Source organism: Aethalodelphis obliquidens, unplaced genomic scaffold (genome assembly GCF_003676395.1).
Source record: "Aethalodelphis obliquidens isolate GAN/ISIS:26980383/991018 unplaced genomic scaffold, ASM367639v1 scaffold26, whole genome shotgun sequence".
NCBI classification, from domain to species: domain Eukaryota; kingdom Metazoa; phylum Chordata; class Mammalia; order Artiodactyla; family Delphinidae; genus Aethalodelphis; species Aethalodelphis obliquidens.
Window position 1 is genome coordinate 3,461,073 of NW_020837970.1, and position 17,247 is coordinate 3,478,319.

A 17,247-nucleotide genomic window follows, 5' to 3' on the forward strand; every position below is an offset into this window, starting at 1 on the left:
CATCCTTAGTCTACTTCCTCAGCTTTTCCTCATACTCTCTCCCCTCCTCCATATAAGATTAATTCTTTTCTTTCCTGTTATATATTTTTATCTTCCACTCCTTTTCCTTCAAAACATTTATAAAACATTGATGTGTGATTATATATTTAATGGCCCTCTCTCCCTCTACGCTGTAAATTCAGTAAAGTCTGCTGTCCATCGTTATAGCCTCATAGCCTGACTCAAACACCTTACATATAGTAAGAGTTCAACAAATATTTGTCAAGCAAATACAGAATTCAAGTACTTCATAGGTCCACCTAAAAGCTACAAGAACAAAAAAAAAAAAAAAGACAGAAGATCTGGAAGAACAGAGGAACAATTACAAGTTAATTTTGCACATGTTCCATTCATCATCTTGCTGAGAAAGAATCTCTTCTGTTACATTCTTTTATTTGAGCAACTATGTGCAGTAGGACAGAGGAAAGACCATGTCTTTGTTACAAAAGAGTTCTGGGTTTCGATCCCAGATCTGCTACCTACTGAGATAAGTCCTTGAGCAAGTCGCAATCTCAGATTTCCTGTCTGTAAAATGGGGAGAGCATTACCTAGTTTTGCAGGACTGTTATGACAATTACAGCCAAAGCATTGAGAACACAGAACCTGGAGCCCAGCATAGAGCAAGCATTCAATTAAAGGCAGCTATGATTATATTTCAATTGACTCTTTTACTCTGAAAGAGGAGATCTTCATTAAGGAATCCATATGCACTAACATGATTGTTTGTTCACATTACTCTCTTCATTGCCCCAACATGGCTCACACGACAGAAGCCAGACATTTGGGTCAGGCCAGGAGGTTATGTTGAGCTACAGACATATTTATTCCATAAAAGTCTTATCAAACCCTTTTACCATTTGTCTGTGCTGTCTTCCTCCTGTCATTTATCTGCAGACCTCTTAGCCTTACATTCATTTATCCTCTTAAAACTTCAACAGGATTGAGATGGGAACCAGACTAAATAGAAGCTTCAAGAAGGAAGAGGTCAGTAACATCGATTCAGTAGAACAGTGGGTTTAGCAATTCGAATCAGCAATCTTACATGTCTCCAGGTGCTGTAGAATATTCTTAACAACAGACATAGCTAGGAGACAGGCAAATCAGCTGAATTAAATATCCTGCTCTACATTAAAAGGCTCATAAACCATGATCAAGTGGGGTTTACCCCAGGAAGGAAAGGATTCTTCAGTATACAGAAATCAAACAATGTGATATACCATATTAACAAACTGAAGGATAAAAAACATATGATCATCTCAATAGATGAAGAAAAAGCTTTCAACAAAATTCAACACCATTTTTGATAAAAAAAACTCTCCAGAAAGTAGGCATAGAGTGAATTTATCTCAATATAATAAAGGTCATATATGACAAATCCACAGCCAACATCATTCTCAAAGGTGAAAAGCTGAAACCATTTCCACTAAGATCAGGAACAAGACAAGGATGCCCACTCTCACCACTATTATTCAACACAGTTCTGGAAGTTTCAGCCCCAGCAATCAGAGATGAAAAAGAAATAAAAGGAATCCAAATCGGAAAAGAAGTAAAACTGTCACTGTTTGCAGATGACATGATACTATACATAGAGAATCCTAAAGATGCCACCAGAAAACTACTAGAGCTAATCAATGAATTTGGTAAAGTAGCAGGATACAAAATTAATGCACAGAAATCTCTTGCGTTCCTATACACTAATGATGAAAAATCTGAAAGAGAAATTAAGGAAACACTCCTATTTACCATTGCAACAAAAAGAATAAAATAGCTAGGAATAAACCTACCTAAGGAGACAAAAGACCTGTATGCAGAAAACTATGAGACACTGATGAAAGAAATTAAAGATGACACAAACAGATGGAGAGATATACCATGTTCTTGGATTGGAAGAATCAACATTGGGAAAATGACTATACTACCCAAAGCAATGTACAGATTCAGTGCAATCCCTATCAAACTGCCAATGGCATTTTTCACAGAACTGGAACAAAAAATTTCACAATTTGTATGGAAACACAAAAGACCCAGAATAACCAAAGCAATTTTGAGAAAGAAATATGGAGCTGGAGGAATCAGGCTCCCTGACTTCAGACTATACTACAAAGCTACAGTAATCAAGACAGTATGGTACTGACACAAAAACAGAAATATAGATCAATGGAACAGGATAGAAAGCCCAGAGATAAACCCACACACATATGGTCACCTTATCTTTGATAAAGGAGGGAAGAATATACAATGGAGAAAAGACAGCCTCTTCAATAAGTGGTGCTAGGAAACCTGTACAGCTACATGTAAAAGAATGAAATTAGAACACTCCCTAACACCGTATACAAAAATAAACTCAAAAAAGGTCTTCCCTGGTGGTGCAGTGGTTGAGAGTCCGCCTGCCAATGCAGGGGACACGGGTTCGTGCCCCGGTCCAGGAAGATCCCACATGCCGCGGAGCGGCTGGGCCCGTGAGCCATGGCCGCTGAGCCTGCGCGTCCGGAGCCTGTGCTCCGCAATGGGAGAGGCCACAACAGTAAGAGGCCAGCGTACCGCAAAAAACAAACAAACAAACAAACTCAAAATGGATTAAAGACCTAAATGTAAGGCTAGATACTATAAAACTCTTACAGGAAAACATAGGCAGAACACTCCATGACATAAACCACAGCAAGATCCTTTTTGACCCACCTCCTAGAGAAATGGAAATAAAAACAAAAGTAAACAAATAGGACCTAATGAAACTTAAAAGCTTTTGCACAGCCAAGGAAAACATAAACAAGATGAAAAGAAAATCCTCAGCATGGGAGAAAAATTTGCAAATGAAACAACTGACAAAGGATTAATCTCCAAAATATACAAGCAGCTCATGCAGCTCAATATCAAAAAAAACAACCCAATCAAAAAAATCAGCCATAAAAAGAAACGAAATTGAGTTATTTCTAGTGAGGTGGATGGACCTAGAGTCTATCATACAGAGTGAAGTCAGAAAGAGAAAAACAAATACCGTATGCTAACATATATATATGGAATTAAAAAAAAAAAAAAGGTTCTGGGCTTCCCTGGTGGCGCAGTGGTTGAGAGTCCACCTGCCGATGCAGGGGACGTGGGTTCGTGCCCCGGTCCAGGAAGATCCCACATGCCGAGGAGCGGCTGGGCCCGTGAGCCATGGTCGCTGAGCCTGCGCGTCCGGACCGCAACGGTAGAGGCCACAACAGTGAGAGGCCCGTGTACAGCAAAAAAAATAAATAAAACAACAAAAAAAAAGGTTCTGAAGAATCTAGGGTCAGGACAGGAATAAAGATGCAGATGTAGAGAACGGACTTGAGGACACAGGGACGGGGAAGGGTAAGCTGGGATGAAGTGACAGAGTGGCATGGACATATATACACTACCAAATGTAAAATAGATAGCTAGTGGGAAGCAGCCGCATAGCACAGGGAGATCAGTTCATGCTTTGTGACCACCTAGAGGGGTGGGATAGGGAGGGTGGGAGGGAGGCTCTAGAGGGAGGGGATATGGCGATATATGTATACGTATAGCTGATTCACTGTTATAAAGCAGATACTAACGCAATTATACTCCAATAAAGATGTGAAAAAAAAAATCCTGCTCTGAAAGATGTGAAAAACTTATGCCAGATGACCTGTAAGTGACAGGGCCAGAATTACAACCTAGTCAAATTCCATTTTTTATACCCCTGCTCACCCTAAGCAATGTATTTAAAAGGTGCCTCTGAGATTCTATTCCTATATGACATATGAATTGCTAATAGTTAGCTGTTAAAAAAGACTGTAGTCCTTTTTCCTCTTCTCTTCCTGGTGCAGAGGAGGCCATGGCAGGCCTGAGGCAGAGTTTGGGGGAAGCAGGGAGTTTCATGGAGATGCACAGTCAGCATGCCCACCTGCATGGGGCACTGAGGCAAAGAGGGAGGTGTCATACAGAGAGGCTTCAGGAGCATGCCCACTGGCATGGGACTCAGAGGAGAGGAGGAGAGTGTTGCATAGACATACACAGCAGTACTCCCACTGGCACCCAAGGATGCAGGGAGCTGAAAGTGGGGTGCAGAAGTGCAGACAGAGGAGATACCTGCATGACTGGGAAACTAGTTACACCGAAAACATAAGTAAATGGACTGAGCACATAAGTAAATGTATTGAGAATAATGAAACTCAGCATTTTCATTTTTAGAGGAGGTACTTATGACTAGAAAGAACCCTGAAGTACAATATTAGATTTGAATTGGAGATACTTATATGAATTAATTATTTTTAGATATATGAATAGAGATTGATACAGAAATAGCTATAGATTTATGTGTTGACTTATATATGTATATATGTGTGGCACACACATACATTTCAGCTCTCTCTGCTGAGATGGCTGAAGAGCAATGGCATCCAGTAGCACTGAGCACAGTGAGCACACAGATCTTGGCTTCTAAAAACCATTTCCTACTAAAAGTAATCAATGTTTCTAGGAGAAATGGCTGCTCTCAGACAGTGCCGGGCCAGGCGAAATACAAGAGGATCTTGGAACATCTGCTGCCAAAAAAGTAACAAAGAGCTCAAAAGAATGATGCGGACTTGTCACAAGAACATAGGAACCTCCCTGCAAGGGCTTCCACTGGCCAAACTGAAATAATATGAGCCATAAAAAATTTAAGGATAGAAATTAATTACAACCCATTGAATAGGGTGGGATTCTACAAGTCCATGCTGATACAAATAAATAAATAAATGGATAAACAAATGGCCAAGAAAGGGAAGGCTCTTAACACAGAATGCCAATTAATAAAAATGGAAATAGGGCTTCCCTGGTGGCGCAGTGGTTGAGGGTCCGCCTGCCAATGCAGGGGACGCGGGTTCGTGCCCCGGTCTGGGAAGATGCCACATGCCGCGGAGCGGCTGGGCCCGTGAGCCATGGCCGCTGAGCCTGCGCATCCGGAGCCGGAGCCTGTGCTCCGCAGCGGCGGAGGCCACAGCGGTGAGAGGTCCGCGTACCGCAAAAAAAAAAAAAAAAAAAAAAAAAAAAACCCACAAAAAAAATGGAAATAAAAAATAGTAGCATTTGTTTCAGGGGGAAGTCATCATCGACGGGTAGTAAAACTAGTGGATGGAGATCTGACGAATGAGGGATAGGATACTAGCATAATCTTTGAATATGTCCCCACAAAATACCAATCAATTATAAAGGGAAAAACGGTGAAAATACCAAGAAGAAACCTGGCAGACACTAAAATTACCAAGTGATCAAGGTTATCACCCACAGTCATGAGACAAGCCAAAATCATGTACCCCTGATATGATACACTGAGAAGAACACAGTATCATCTCTGTGATTCCTGCCCCAAAAGTGTGGCCTTGACATGATCATGAGGAAACAGTAAACAGATCCAGGTTGAGAAACATCAATAGGTTATACAGCCTGTACTCCTTACAACTGTTAAGGATAAGAAAGACTGAGGAACTGATACAAAGTACATGCAACATACACTCCTAGATGGGATCTTGGACCGTGAAGGAAGAAGAGAAATTATTAGAACACTGGTCAAAGATTGAATGGGATCTATGGATTGGATGGTAGTGTTGTAACACTTGACTTCCTGGCTTAGAGGGCTGGATGGCTGTTATGCAGGAAAGCATTCTTGTTTTAGGAAAATACACACTAGAGTATTTAGTGGTGATGGGGAATCATGTCTGCAGATTGCCCTCAAATGGTTCCAAAAACACTAATGAAAATGGCAAAAAAAAAAAAAAAAAAAGGGTTATGTAACAACTGTGGTGAAATATCAACAGTTGGAGAATCTGCTTTAGGAGGATTTGGAGTTCTTCGTACTGTACTTCCAACTTTTCTGTTGGCTTTAAATAACTAAAAAGCAAACAATTAAAAATAAACTATATTATATCTACTTCTTTGTTCCCATGGAAACCCACAAAAAATACTTTAGAATGATGCCGGAATTAAAAAGTTGCAAAAAAGCCATAATGGCAAAAACAACACATGAAAGATTGGGTTAGATACTAACACAGCTGCTGCTCACACTGTGCTTCTCCTTCTTTGTGTGCAGTGAATATAGGCTGGGAACTTTGTTCTCAGGCTCAGTACAATGCCAGGATAGGCAGGGTCTGCTTCTGCTCAGTGTTAGTGGGTCTAGAAGTGTCAGAATATACACTTCTTTGTTACCCTGTTTCTTACGCATTGTCGTAGCTGTCAGCATGAGAGGCATCCATTCTTCTGTATGTGCAAACTCTACCCCCAAACTGGTGATGGAGACTCAACCCTTTCCTCTTTATTTCCTTCCTTCTCTTCCTTGTTTCAGTCAGGTTTCAGTTGTCGGAAACAGAAATTACTCTAGATATTTTAAGAAGAAAGATGCTCATACAGGGAATTAGGTGCTTCCAAAATTGTTAGAAGAGCTGCAGAGGCAGGCTGTAGGCTGTGTCTTCAGAGGACCCGAAAACACCTCGGAACTGGCCTACCCAGGAAGCTGCTACATGTACCCGAGTCAGAAAGGTAGGTAATCAGGAGCCACCGCCAGATCTGTTGACTTTAAGAACATACCAAATCTAGACCGCTATTTCTGTAACTTCCTGTCAATACCCACAAACCAAGTTACAGATACTGAAACACTTTTGTAGAAAAACTCAATGTCTACATGACTACACTTGTCAGCAGAAAAAACCAAGGAAACAAGAAGTTATGCCCCACTCCATTTTCACCTTCCCAATCTCAAGTAGGTGCACCTCATTGGGAAACCTATTTCACAACCTCTTTCCAGAATGCTAAGTGCAAGAGAGTCTGGGAAACATGGTGTTTAGCTTTCCAGCCTCTGCATAACAGGGAAATCCACTGAAATGAAGGGGGAAGGGATGCTGAATGGCAGGCCCCATATCTACCACACTCCTCACCACAGTTGGGCGGGAGTTATCCTCTACTGTTAATCCCAAGAGACTGTCAGAGCAAACTTGGTATAAATTATAGTATACTACTTGCTTAGTTTGTTACTCTTTAATGGCAAAATTCTATGCATGGAGCCAGGACCATCTCTTACTCAAAGACACATATGTGGAAGAAGAGCTAAAACCCACCCCAAAGTGAGAGCGAGATATAATGACCTAAATTTTGGCATTCTTCAGCACCAATATGCTCATACAGTGTGACTCAGCGGCTCTTCATATACTGGTTAAATTACACTTCTCTCACTATCTTCTATCCCATTCCTATTCATTTTTCTTTGTTTCAGTTTCAAATTTAAAATAAGAATCATCTCTTTTTGCTGTCATATCAAACCTATCTTATAATCACTAGTCTGTGAGTTTTAGAAAATGACATAGCTGCAGTGTTTTTCTTCCCAAAAAAGGAAGGGGGGGGGTTGCTTTTCTAAGCCCACTTTTACTTTTGTGATAGACCAGAAAATAAAAGGCAAGTGATAGTGATGAGATGGCAACCTCCACCAGAAAACAAGTGATTTTTGTCTTTCCCACTAGACTTTGAGCTTCTCACAAAACAGGCAGATGCTCTTTTTTCTGTGTACCTAGTGCCTAGCATACTGCATGATACACAACAGACAGCTAAAAAACGTCTGTCGAATGAATAACCCAAATTACAATGGAAGAAGTAGAAGATGACACTTCATCATCATGTCTCTCATCTGCCTATCTCACTCTCTTCCTCTAAGTGGAAAAAGTGAACAGGGGAGTGGGAGGGAAATCTGAGTCATGAGGCTGACAACCAGGACCCCCCCCTGTGAACAGAGTGAAACTGCCCAGAAGTACAAATCCTTCATCCAGTTCAGGAAAACCTCAGTTCAGAGGGCCCTTAGTCCCGGATGCTTACTGACCACCCAGCAACTGGCATGATTCAATTTATCTCAGCTGGGCAGAAGAGTGATATGAGAAGCAGACAACTGAAAACAAATCTGTACAGAGAAAAGAGAGAGAGAAGATGCAAGATGCTATGATCAGTTGGTTCTGCTGGAAAAAGGTGATATGAGAAATCTGGAATAGCAGAGCCTACCTCTGAGTAGTAACAACAGGGAAAGAAAGTCCAAGGCCAGCCTGATTGGGTTGGAGGCTAGTTTGAGATTATCTGCATTGAACAACTTATTGTAGCAAGCAGGGAGATCGGACTGATAAGAAGAAAGCTATCATAGCAGGTTCAACACTGCATTATTTTCCTCTGATCTCTTCTACAGAACAATAATGGAACATTAGCTAGAATATTATCTTCAGCCATATACTGACTGTCCTTCCTGAGGGACTGCTGAGCTGCCACCATTTGTCCACCATCACTTTGTTTCTCTTCTGGTAGCAATAACTAAGAAATTAACTGCATCACATAATCATTCTCAAAACGCTCGGAGATAACTTGCTTGCATCAGCAAGTTGCCCACTGTTTATATACCAAGAACTTCCAAGAGAAATGTAAAAGACACTTTATAAAAGATGTTTTTTGAAGATACCAAGTTACTAAGAGAAGGCACTATTCCAACACTCTTAGAAAATCTAAGCAATCAATCTAAATTAGGCTGAAGGATTTACAGTTAACTGGGTCTAATCCTGATAGCAGGTACATATGACAGTTTAGTCAATGAACAAGAATGCTTAAAATCTTTTCCCAAACTTAACTTGTCACTGTTAGACTAGATAGCCTTTCATTTCCCACCCATTCCCATTTTTGAGACAATCACCAATAACACAGGGAAGGCACATCTCACTTAAAATGTAACTGCTCTTTACAAGTAGCCTTATTTTTAATAAGCGTTAAGGCATAACCAGCCTAAGTTATTTAGCTGAAAAAGAGACAATTCTCAAATCACAGAATTTTGAGTCAACAGCTGTGGGAAGTTCTTTTAAATATTTATACTTTTTGGCTTAATTTTTAAAATACCAGTGAAGACCAGTGAAACACAGCGTGAACTTTCCACACTTGACACTTGCTGCTAAATAGAAGGGGGAAAAAACCCTATCTGCCTGCTTTCCCATCCCCGTCTCCCGTAAAGGGGTTTTAAAGGATTTCAAATGAAAAAGAAATAACCCAAACAGCTAATGACAATTCTCTTGTAAGTCTTCAGGTCAAAGTCCATAAAGTTAAGCCCAACGGGCCTCTCTGCCAGAGCAGGCTAATCAACAGCCGGGATGCTAAGCTCCAGGGAAATTCGCCCCGCCCGACCCCCGCCCGGAGCTCACGCACACTCGGCCGGGGGTGGCAGGAAGGGGCAGGCGGGGTGCTGCGCGTGCCCCCGCGCACTCACGCCGCTGGCTGCCTAGCCCCCCTCCTCATCACTTCCTGAAGGAAAATGACAAGGAAGGCGGCAGTTCCAGGGAAGAGCGGGGTGTAGAGTCCACAGGCTCGCGAAGAAAATGCGGCTCCCTAAAGCACCCCACCCCACCCGCCTGCGCGCGCCAGGCAGCCCCGGGAGTCCCCACGGCGCCCGGCGCGCTCCCGGAGCTCGCGCAGAGGGAGGAGGGCGCTGACAGCAGTCCCTCTGGCCGCCGTCGCCTCCTCCCGTTCGGCTGATGGGCAGCGCGATGGGAAGCTCGCCCCGCAGCCCCGCGACCCTCGCACCTCGTCCTCCGGGACTCCGAACACCTCCATCGCGCAAGTTGCCATTTCCGAATGGCTCCAGCAAACCGGACGCACTCGCCCCTTCCCAGAGAGTGGGAACTGTAGTGAGGAGGAGAGGGAGGAGAGGGAGGAGGCGGAGGAGGAGAGGGAGGAGGCGGGAGGAATTGGAGGAAGAGGGGGCGGTGTTCCCCTGGGCGCACAGCGACGCCAGCGGCCGGCCGGCGGCATGGCACGAGGAAACAGGGCGGGGAAGGCCGGCCGCGCCTCTGCAGCGGCGCGCGTCGTGGGGCTCTGGGCGCGGGGACCGCGCGCGGTGGGAAAACGTGCGTGCTGGGGCTCGGGTGGGAGGAGCCCGCGCGCGGCGCGGGCGCGCCTTCAGTCCCCACGCCAGGACGATAGTGGCTGACGCGGCCGCCTCTGGGAGCCAGGCAGCTCCAGGGCTTTGCGCCGAGCCGGCAGTGGCGCCCGGAGGACGTCCGCCCTTCCCCGGGGAAACAAAGCTGCGGCTTTCGTCGGCAACGAGTCTCACTGAGATCCGCCCCAGAACTCGGCCTCTGACTAGCCACCTGGGATCAGGAGAGCTTAATATTATTCTCTCTACAAACTAAAAATCAGACCGCTTTTTTGTCAGTTAAGGCTGCCGATTCCAATAGAAGCTGGACCTTGAGACGCCCAGGCAAAGCCCAGCCTGAGCATGGTAGCAAATGGGGAGGCCTGTAGGGATCGCATCAGTCTTGGACTCAGGATCTGAAATTCTCTCCTTGTGATTTGTAAACACCGTACCAATCAATGTTTCCTGTCATATGGTCTGTCCATCTTTAAAGCCTCCCAATAACGTTCAGCCTCCAGGCTTAACGCTCTAAATCTGCTTAGCTAAGTAAGCCTTGATCTGCAGCACCACTGGAAGGTAGCGAAGAAGGGGGAAAATAAACTAGGACCTCCTGTGCTATGGAATAATCATGCTTATTTTATAGTCATGTCTGATGGGGTTTATAGTTCCACAGTCACAGGAAGACTCTTACCAAACAAACCACCCAAAAACAGAATGGGGAAAATGATAAGCACTCATTGTCTAAGCCAGAATTAGTATCTTGTCCTTTTCCTACAGTTGCAGAAATTTGCAAAACTCTAGAATCTCAAAATCTAATTTAAATTTTCCTTAAGGAATACAGAATAAACAATTTAAAATACCAGTATTACTGGTTTGTTATATAAGATTCTGTTGTACTTTATGTTTGGCAGGATCCATTTGTGTTATGTATGAAAATTCGATTAATAATACATCATCCAAATTTTATCATCTGTATTAGGCAGAAAGAAGTGGCAATTAAGTAAACATGAATGTAGAATTCCAGAAAGGTCAGGAATTGTTGGCTTAACTAAATTTAAAAAGCTATCATAGTATAAATGTCTTTGTTTTATAAACTGTCACATACTTGTGTTTTTTAGTAGGTTAGGAGTAAAATCTGAAAATATTTAGTATGCTCTTTTATTTTGGAAATAATACTTTTCCCTCATCTCTTTCTGATACACATTTTAATATTTGAAGTAGGACAGTCATGTCATTTCAGGACATGGTTTCAAACAGATATAGAAATAGCTTCCATCCTCCTACTAAAATTTAATGAATGATGAGAAGGATACACACAACCTAAAACTGGTAATAAAATCAACCAGAAATCCCAGTGGTTTATAAAGTAAAGCATCAGCTCATATAGCCAATAGGCAATAGTGAAGATAATTCCAAATACCACTGATTTGACTCATGATTACTTATTCTGTCTGAATCCAAAATCATAATAAGAATTAAGCAGGCAGTTAACTGACATATGATGAACTACAGTAATTATTATTTCCCAGCCAAAAGCTAGAAGAGGCCCTGTGCATCTGGTACCTGGAATTATAAGGAAGTTCAAATAGAGAAGGTGGTATTAGCTGGTGGTCCAATAATCACCACTACCATCAAGAAAGCTGTGTAGAATGAGAAACCCCTCTTCAACTGGACATGTCGCTCAATTGCATGGTATACTCATGCAGGCTTTTTGCCCACCTAGGCTGCCTTCAACTAAGTTCATGTTGATTTGACTTGAATAACTATGTATGTGTACAACCATGTAAGAGGCGTGTTTGAAGAATGTGATATTGTGCATAATAATTTGTTCCCAGCCTCACACCTCTGCTAGAGATTGCCCCCAAGTGAAAGGCTAGGCAATTCTAGCAACCTCCAGTGGCATCACCATGCTATTTCTTGTTCGTGAACCTGTTCTCCCTTCAAATCTCTTTTTACATGAGCCTTCAAACTGATAAAGGAGCAGTAAACAAATGAGAAACCAGTAAACCTCGTCAAGACCTCCTAATCGTCTATGTACCTAAACCTCTTTATCTCTGCCTAAACTATTAATTGTAATGCAGAAGTGGAAGTTGTTTTCATTTTATGAGTCTTTGAGATAAAAAATTCTGGTGTTAAATAACTGATCTATCAAGGGTAACAATATGAAAGATACTTTAATGTTGGTTATTAATTCTGTAAGGAATACCAAAAAAAAAAAGTCCTTTTTGAAAGTTACCCTTTAATTCTCTCTTCCATAATATCTGCTGGCGGCCTGTCTTCTGATACTAGATGTTTGAGTTCTTTAAGTTTCACTTTTTCTTCCTCTTCTTCCACTCTAAACTCCCTGTACCTCATCCATTGCCATTGCCATTGCCATGGTTTCGGCTACAGTCTTTGCAGAGTCTATCTCAGACCCAGAGCTCAGTAGTGCAGGGAATGTTACTTTTAATATTACTATATAATGTTACTATGAATGTTACTATTTAATTCTGTAACAGAACTTAGTCCCCACCTCAAGTTTCCTGTCTGCCCAGTAGTAAAAAACCTAATCTTAATCAACTCAGTGTTCCTCCTCAACCCTCCTTCCTCTAAGGTTGATTCTAAGTTCTAGTAGGCTGCTGTGGTGCAACATCATCTTGGGGACGGAGGGCACGGCACGGTCTTCATCGTTCCACGCTGGCATTCGTAGATGCATCCTTGATCCCACTGGTCTCTAGTTGCGGTCTCCAGTTAGAATGACATTTGGCTGTTAGTAACCCAAACTAGTAGGATTTAAAAAATAGATATTATATTGTTCTCTTCTATAAAAGTCCAGAGGTAGGCAGGCCAGGGTAAATATGGCTACTTTGCTCCACAAAAGACATCAGAAATCCAGGAACTTTACGGCTGGCTGCTTTGCCATTTGTGAGTGTGGACCTTATCTTCATAGTCCAGAGAGAGGCTAAAGCTCCAACCATTACGTCTATGTTGTAGGCAACAAGAGAGAGGAAGGAATAAAGAAAGGAGTTGAGGTCTCATGCTCGATTTTTAAGAAAGGCTAACGGAGCCTTCTACTTAAACTCTTAAAACAGACATGAGGGCTTCCGTGGTAGCGCAGTGGTTGAGAGTCGGCCTGCTTATGCAGGGGACACGGGTTCGTGCCCCGGTCTGGGAAGATCCCACACGCCGCGGAGCGGCTGGGCCCGTGAGCCATGGCCGCTGAGCCTGCGCGTCCGGAGCCTGTGCTCCACAACGGAAGAGGCCACAACAGTGAGAGGCCCACGTACCGCAAAAAAACAACAACAACAACAAAAAAACAAATCAGAGTCACATGGCTGTATCTAAATACAGGATAGGAAGAGACTTTTTTTCTGGGAAGGCTTGTTGAGTTTCTGTTTCTGGAGAGGAATGGATATAGGAAGGGAATTAGCAGTCTCTGCCCTAGCATCTTCACCCTGCAGCATCCCTGGAGAAATCAGCACTCTCATCTGTTTCTGGTATACAGGCCATTTTAGCTCAAAGATGAAAACCCCTTCAGGTCCTCCGACCTCTTTTATCTGCTCCTGGCCCTTCCTGGTTCCTGTGGTTGTTTTCACAGGCTGGGAACAACCCTTGTGGCTGCAGAGACATGGGGCCTATCTCCAGCCTACCCTTTGCCTTACTTCTACGATACTGCTGCTGTTCCACTCTGGAATGAGGTAGGGGTCGTGGGCACTTCTGTAAAGCTTTCCGTGTAAGACTGTACCCAAGACACAGGTCACCTCCACTCTTGGATTCCAGGAATCTAACCTTTAAGGGAAAATCCAAGTGTGGGAAGGGAGTTCTCAGAGCCTCTTCTCAGAGATAGTCACCGTGTCTAGTACTGTCCAACAAAACTTGCTTCAGTGAAGGAAATCTTTTCATATCTACATTGCCAATATGGTAGCCACTAGCTTACATGGCTATTCAGCACTTGAAATGTGGCTAGTGCAACTTTTTAATTATTTAAATTTAAATAGTCACTTGTGGTTAGTGACCTCTATATTAGACAACACAGGAACTGTGTCTAACATGTCCAAAATTATAGAAACATTTTAAACTAAATTCTGAGTACATACAAAAGATTATAAAAACAGGTAAGGTATAAAGAATAACAGTGAATTGGACACTAATATACTTATCACCCACTGTAAGAAAAAGAACATTACCAACAACTGTTTTCACCTCTTTCATGCTTTCCTATCCCATTTCCTTTTCTCCACTCACCAAAAGATAACTACTATTCTGAATTCTATGTTTACCACTTTCTTGTTTTTTTAATTATTTAATCAGATGTATGTATTACTCAATAATGCATTGTTCATGTTTGCTTCTTTGTATGAATGCAATCATAAAGTGACTTGGATTCTTTTACTCACCATTCTATTTGTGAGATTGATTCACACTGATTTGTTTATGGTAGTTAATTTATTTTTACTGTTGTGTAATATTCCATTGGATGACTCTATCACAATTAATCATTCTTCTGTTGTTGGACATTGGGGTGCTTCCAGGTTTTGTTTTGAATTTGTAAAGACCTTTTATTATATGATTTAGCTGTTTCAAATGTTTACAGCACAATGTTTAGATAAATTACAGTGGCAGCTCTGAAATTTAATAATGGTTCAGAGTTTGTATCACTTGAGATAAATGAAGCACCAGTGATATTACTAATCTTTTCCCAAAGGTGCATTACATTCAAATACAAAAATGTCAGTTTGTGATTATGGTGTTAAACATCTGATCCCATGATACTTTTTTTTATTTTAATGAAGTAAATTCTAAAAGTTTTTCCCCACTGAAACCCAAATACAGCACAGTGCTTCTTGCTTTGACTTTCTCTTCCATGCCATGTTAAGGAGTTTGAACTTTACACTTCAGCAATGAGAGTCAATGCTTCCCATTTTTTTTTCTTTTTTGGGGGGTTATTTTCTATGGTTGTTTTGTTTAACTATTACAAATAATGCTACTATAAACAGTCTTGTTTATAAGGTCTTCTTGTGGAACATCTTGTTATGCCAGAAAGTAACGAACGTTATGATGGGGACATGTCAAAAGGACACAGGAGCCCACTTGAAGAGGTTCCCACTGGCCAAATACAGACTAACTTGAACGCCGAAATAAAGTGATAGCAACAGATTATAATCCAGTGAATAAATCCAGTACTATGAGATTATAATCTAATGAATAAATCCAGTACTATGAGTCCACACCGATGTAAATTCTAATAGGTGGGTAAATTCAAAGTTTGGCAAGTGAGATTTTTACAGAGTTTGATGTTGTGTACATAAGGGAAAAAGCTGAAAGACACCACTGTAATTAAACGATCAAAGTGAACATCAGTAATGGAACAAATCGAAATGTTACAGCCTGATAGGATGCAATGAAAAGAACACAGTATGACTTCAATGCTATTCCTGCCCAGCCTGAATCTAATCATCAGTAAACATCTCACAAATCCAACTTAAGGGACATAATATAAAATAACTGGCTTGTAATCTTCAGAAATGTCAAGGACATGGATGTCAGAGAAATTTGAGGAACTATTCCAGAATGACAGAGATTAAAGAGATCGTATTAATCAGGGTTCTCCAAAGAAAGAGAACCAATAGGATATGTGTGTGTATGTGTACATATATAAACTTATTGTAAGGAATTGGCTCACATGGTAATGGAAGTTGGCATATCCAAAATCTGAATTTGGGCCAGCAGCCTAGAGACCCAGGAGAGCCAATGGTGCATATGAAGTCCAAAAACTGTTTTCTGGAGAATTTCCTCTTGCTCAGGGGAGGTGAGTGTTTCTGTTCAATTCAGGCCCTCAGCTGATTGAATGAGGCCCACCAATATTATGGAGAGCAATCTGTTTCACCCAAAGTTTACCAATTTAAATGTTAATCTCATCCAAAAACACCCTCTAAGTTAATACATAAAATTAACCATCACAGAGACATGACAAATAAGGCAACTCATGATTCTGAACCCCATTGCTATAAAAGACAGTATTTGGACATTTGCTGAAACATGACTATATCTGAGGATATATTAAACGGTTGTAATGTATGAATGTTAACTGCCAGATTATGATGATTATACTGTGGTTATGTAGATGAGAATGATCCTGTTCATAAGAAGTACACACTAAGGTATTAGAAGGTGATGGGGCAGCAAGTTGGCAAAGTACTCTCAAATGGTACAAGAACAAATGTCTTTATACTTTCTGGACTTCCCTGGTGGTGTAGTGGTTAAGACTCCATGCTCCCAATGCAGGGGGCCCAGGTTCGATCCCTGGTCAGGGGACTAGATCCCGCGTGCCATGACTAAGAGGACACATGCTGCAACTAAAGATCCCACATGCCACAACAAAGATCCCGCGTGCTGCAACTAAGACCTGGTACAGCCAAAAATGATAAATAAATAAATAGATTGCTTCAGATTATTTTTTAAAAAGAAATGACATTGTTCTGGTTAAAAATAAATATCTCCAATAAAAGGAACCCAGGTACCTTGGAGAAAAGGCTGATTCTAGGACTGGGGCAGGGAATATACAAGATGAACCTGGAGCATCTTTTAGTGCCAGAAAGTAAAGAAGTGCTCAAAAAAAATCAAACCCTCAATTACCACAGCTTTGAGCAACAAAATAAATAAATATTGGATTATAACCCAAAGTATAAAATAAATATACATGTCTGTAATGATATAAATAAATCATTTAGTAAATAAATGGGGGAGTAGAGACAAATCTTTGTGTGAAATTCAAAATAGTTTAGGTAGATACTTCACCCTCCACCCCAAGGAAGGGAAGCATGACCTACCGCTGCTACAGTGTGGGATAAGCATAGTAATTTTATCCCAAAGGTTACAGTATGGAAAGGGGGGAAAAAGAGGAACTTTATTTATTTTATTTTTATATTTATTTTATTTATTTATTTTTGGCTGTGTTGGGTCTTTGCTGCTGCGCGCGGGGCTTTCTTCAGTTGCGATGAGTGGAGGTTACTCTTTGTTGTGGCGCACAGGCTTCTCATTACGGTGGCTTCTCTTGTTGCGGAGCACGGGCTCTAGGCATGTGGGCTTCAGTAGTTGTGGCACGCGGCCTCAGGTGTTGTGGCTCACAGGCTCTAGAGCGCAGGCCCAGTAGTTGTGGCGCACGGGCTTAGCTGCTCTGCAGCATGTGGGATCTTCCTGCACCAGGGCTCAAACCCGTGTCCCCTGCATTGGCAGGCGGATTCTTAACCACTGTGCCACCAAGGAAGCCCGAAGAGGAACTTTATAGTGGAGAAACCTGACAAGCACTGCCTCAGCCAGGTGTTCAAGGTCAACATCAA

The 17,247-nt window shown here is 42.0% G+C and overlaps 1 protein-coding gene across 2 annotated transcripts in view; it reads right to left on the bottom strand.

Annotated features, from left to right (window-relative positions):
* The window catches only part of NEDD4 (NEDD4 E3 ubiquitin protein ligase), a 149,500-nt gene extending 139,778 nt beyond the window's left edge, over positions 1-9,722 (bottom strand). For both annotated transcript variants that reach the window (XM_027123089.1, XM_027123088.1), the window contains exon 1: positions 9,598-9,722. In XM_027123089.1, the coding sequence (XP_026978890.1) occupies positions 9,598-9,642 (45 nt within the window). In that variant the 5' untranslated portion in view covers positions 9,643-9,722. The remainder of the gene's footprint in view (positions 1-9,597) is intronic.
* Between the last annotated feature and the right edge of the window lie 7,525 nt (positions 9,723-17,247).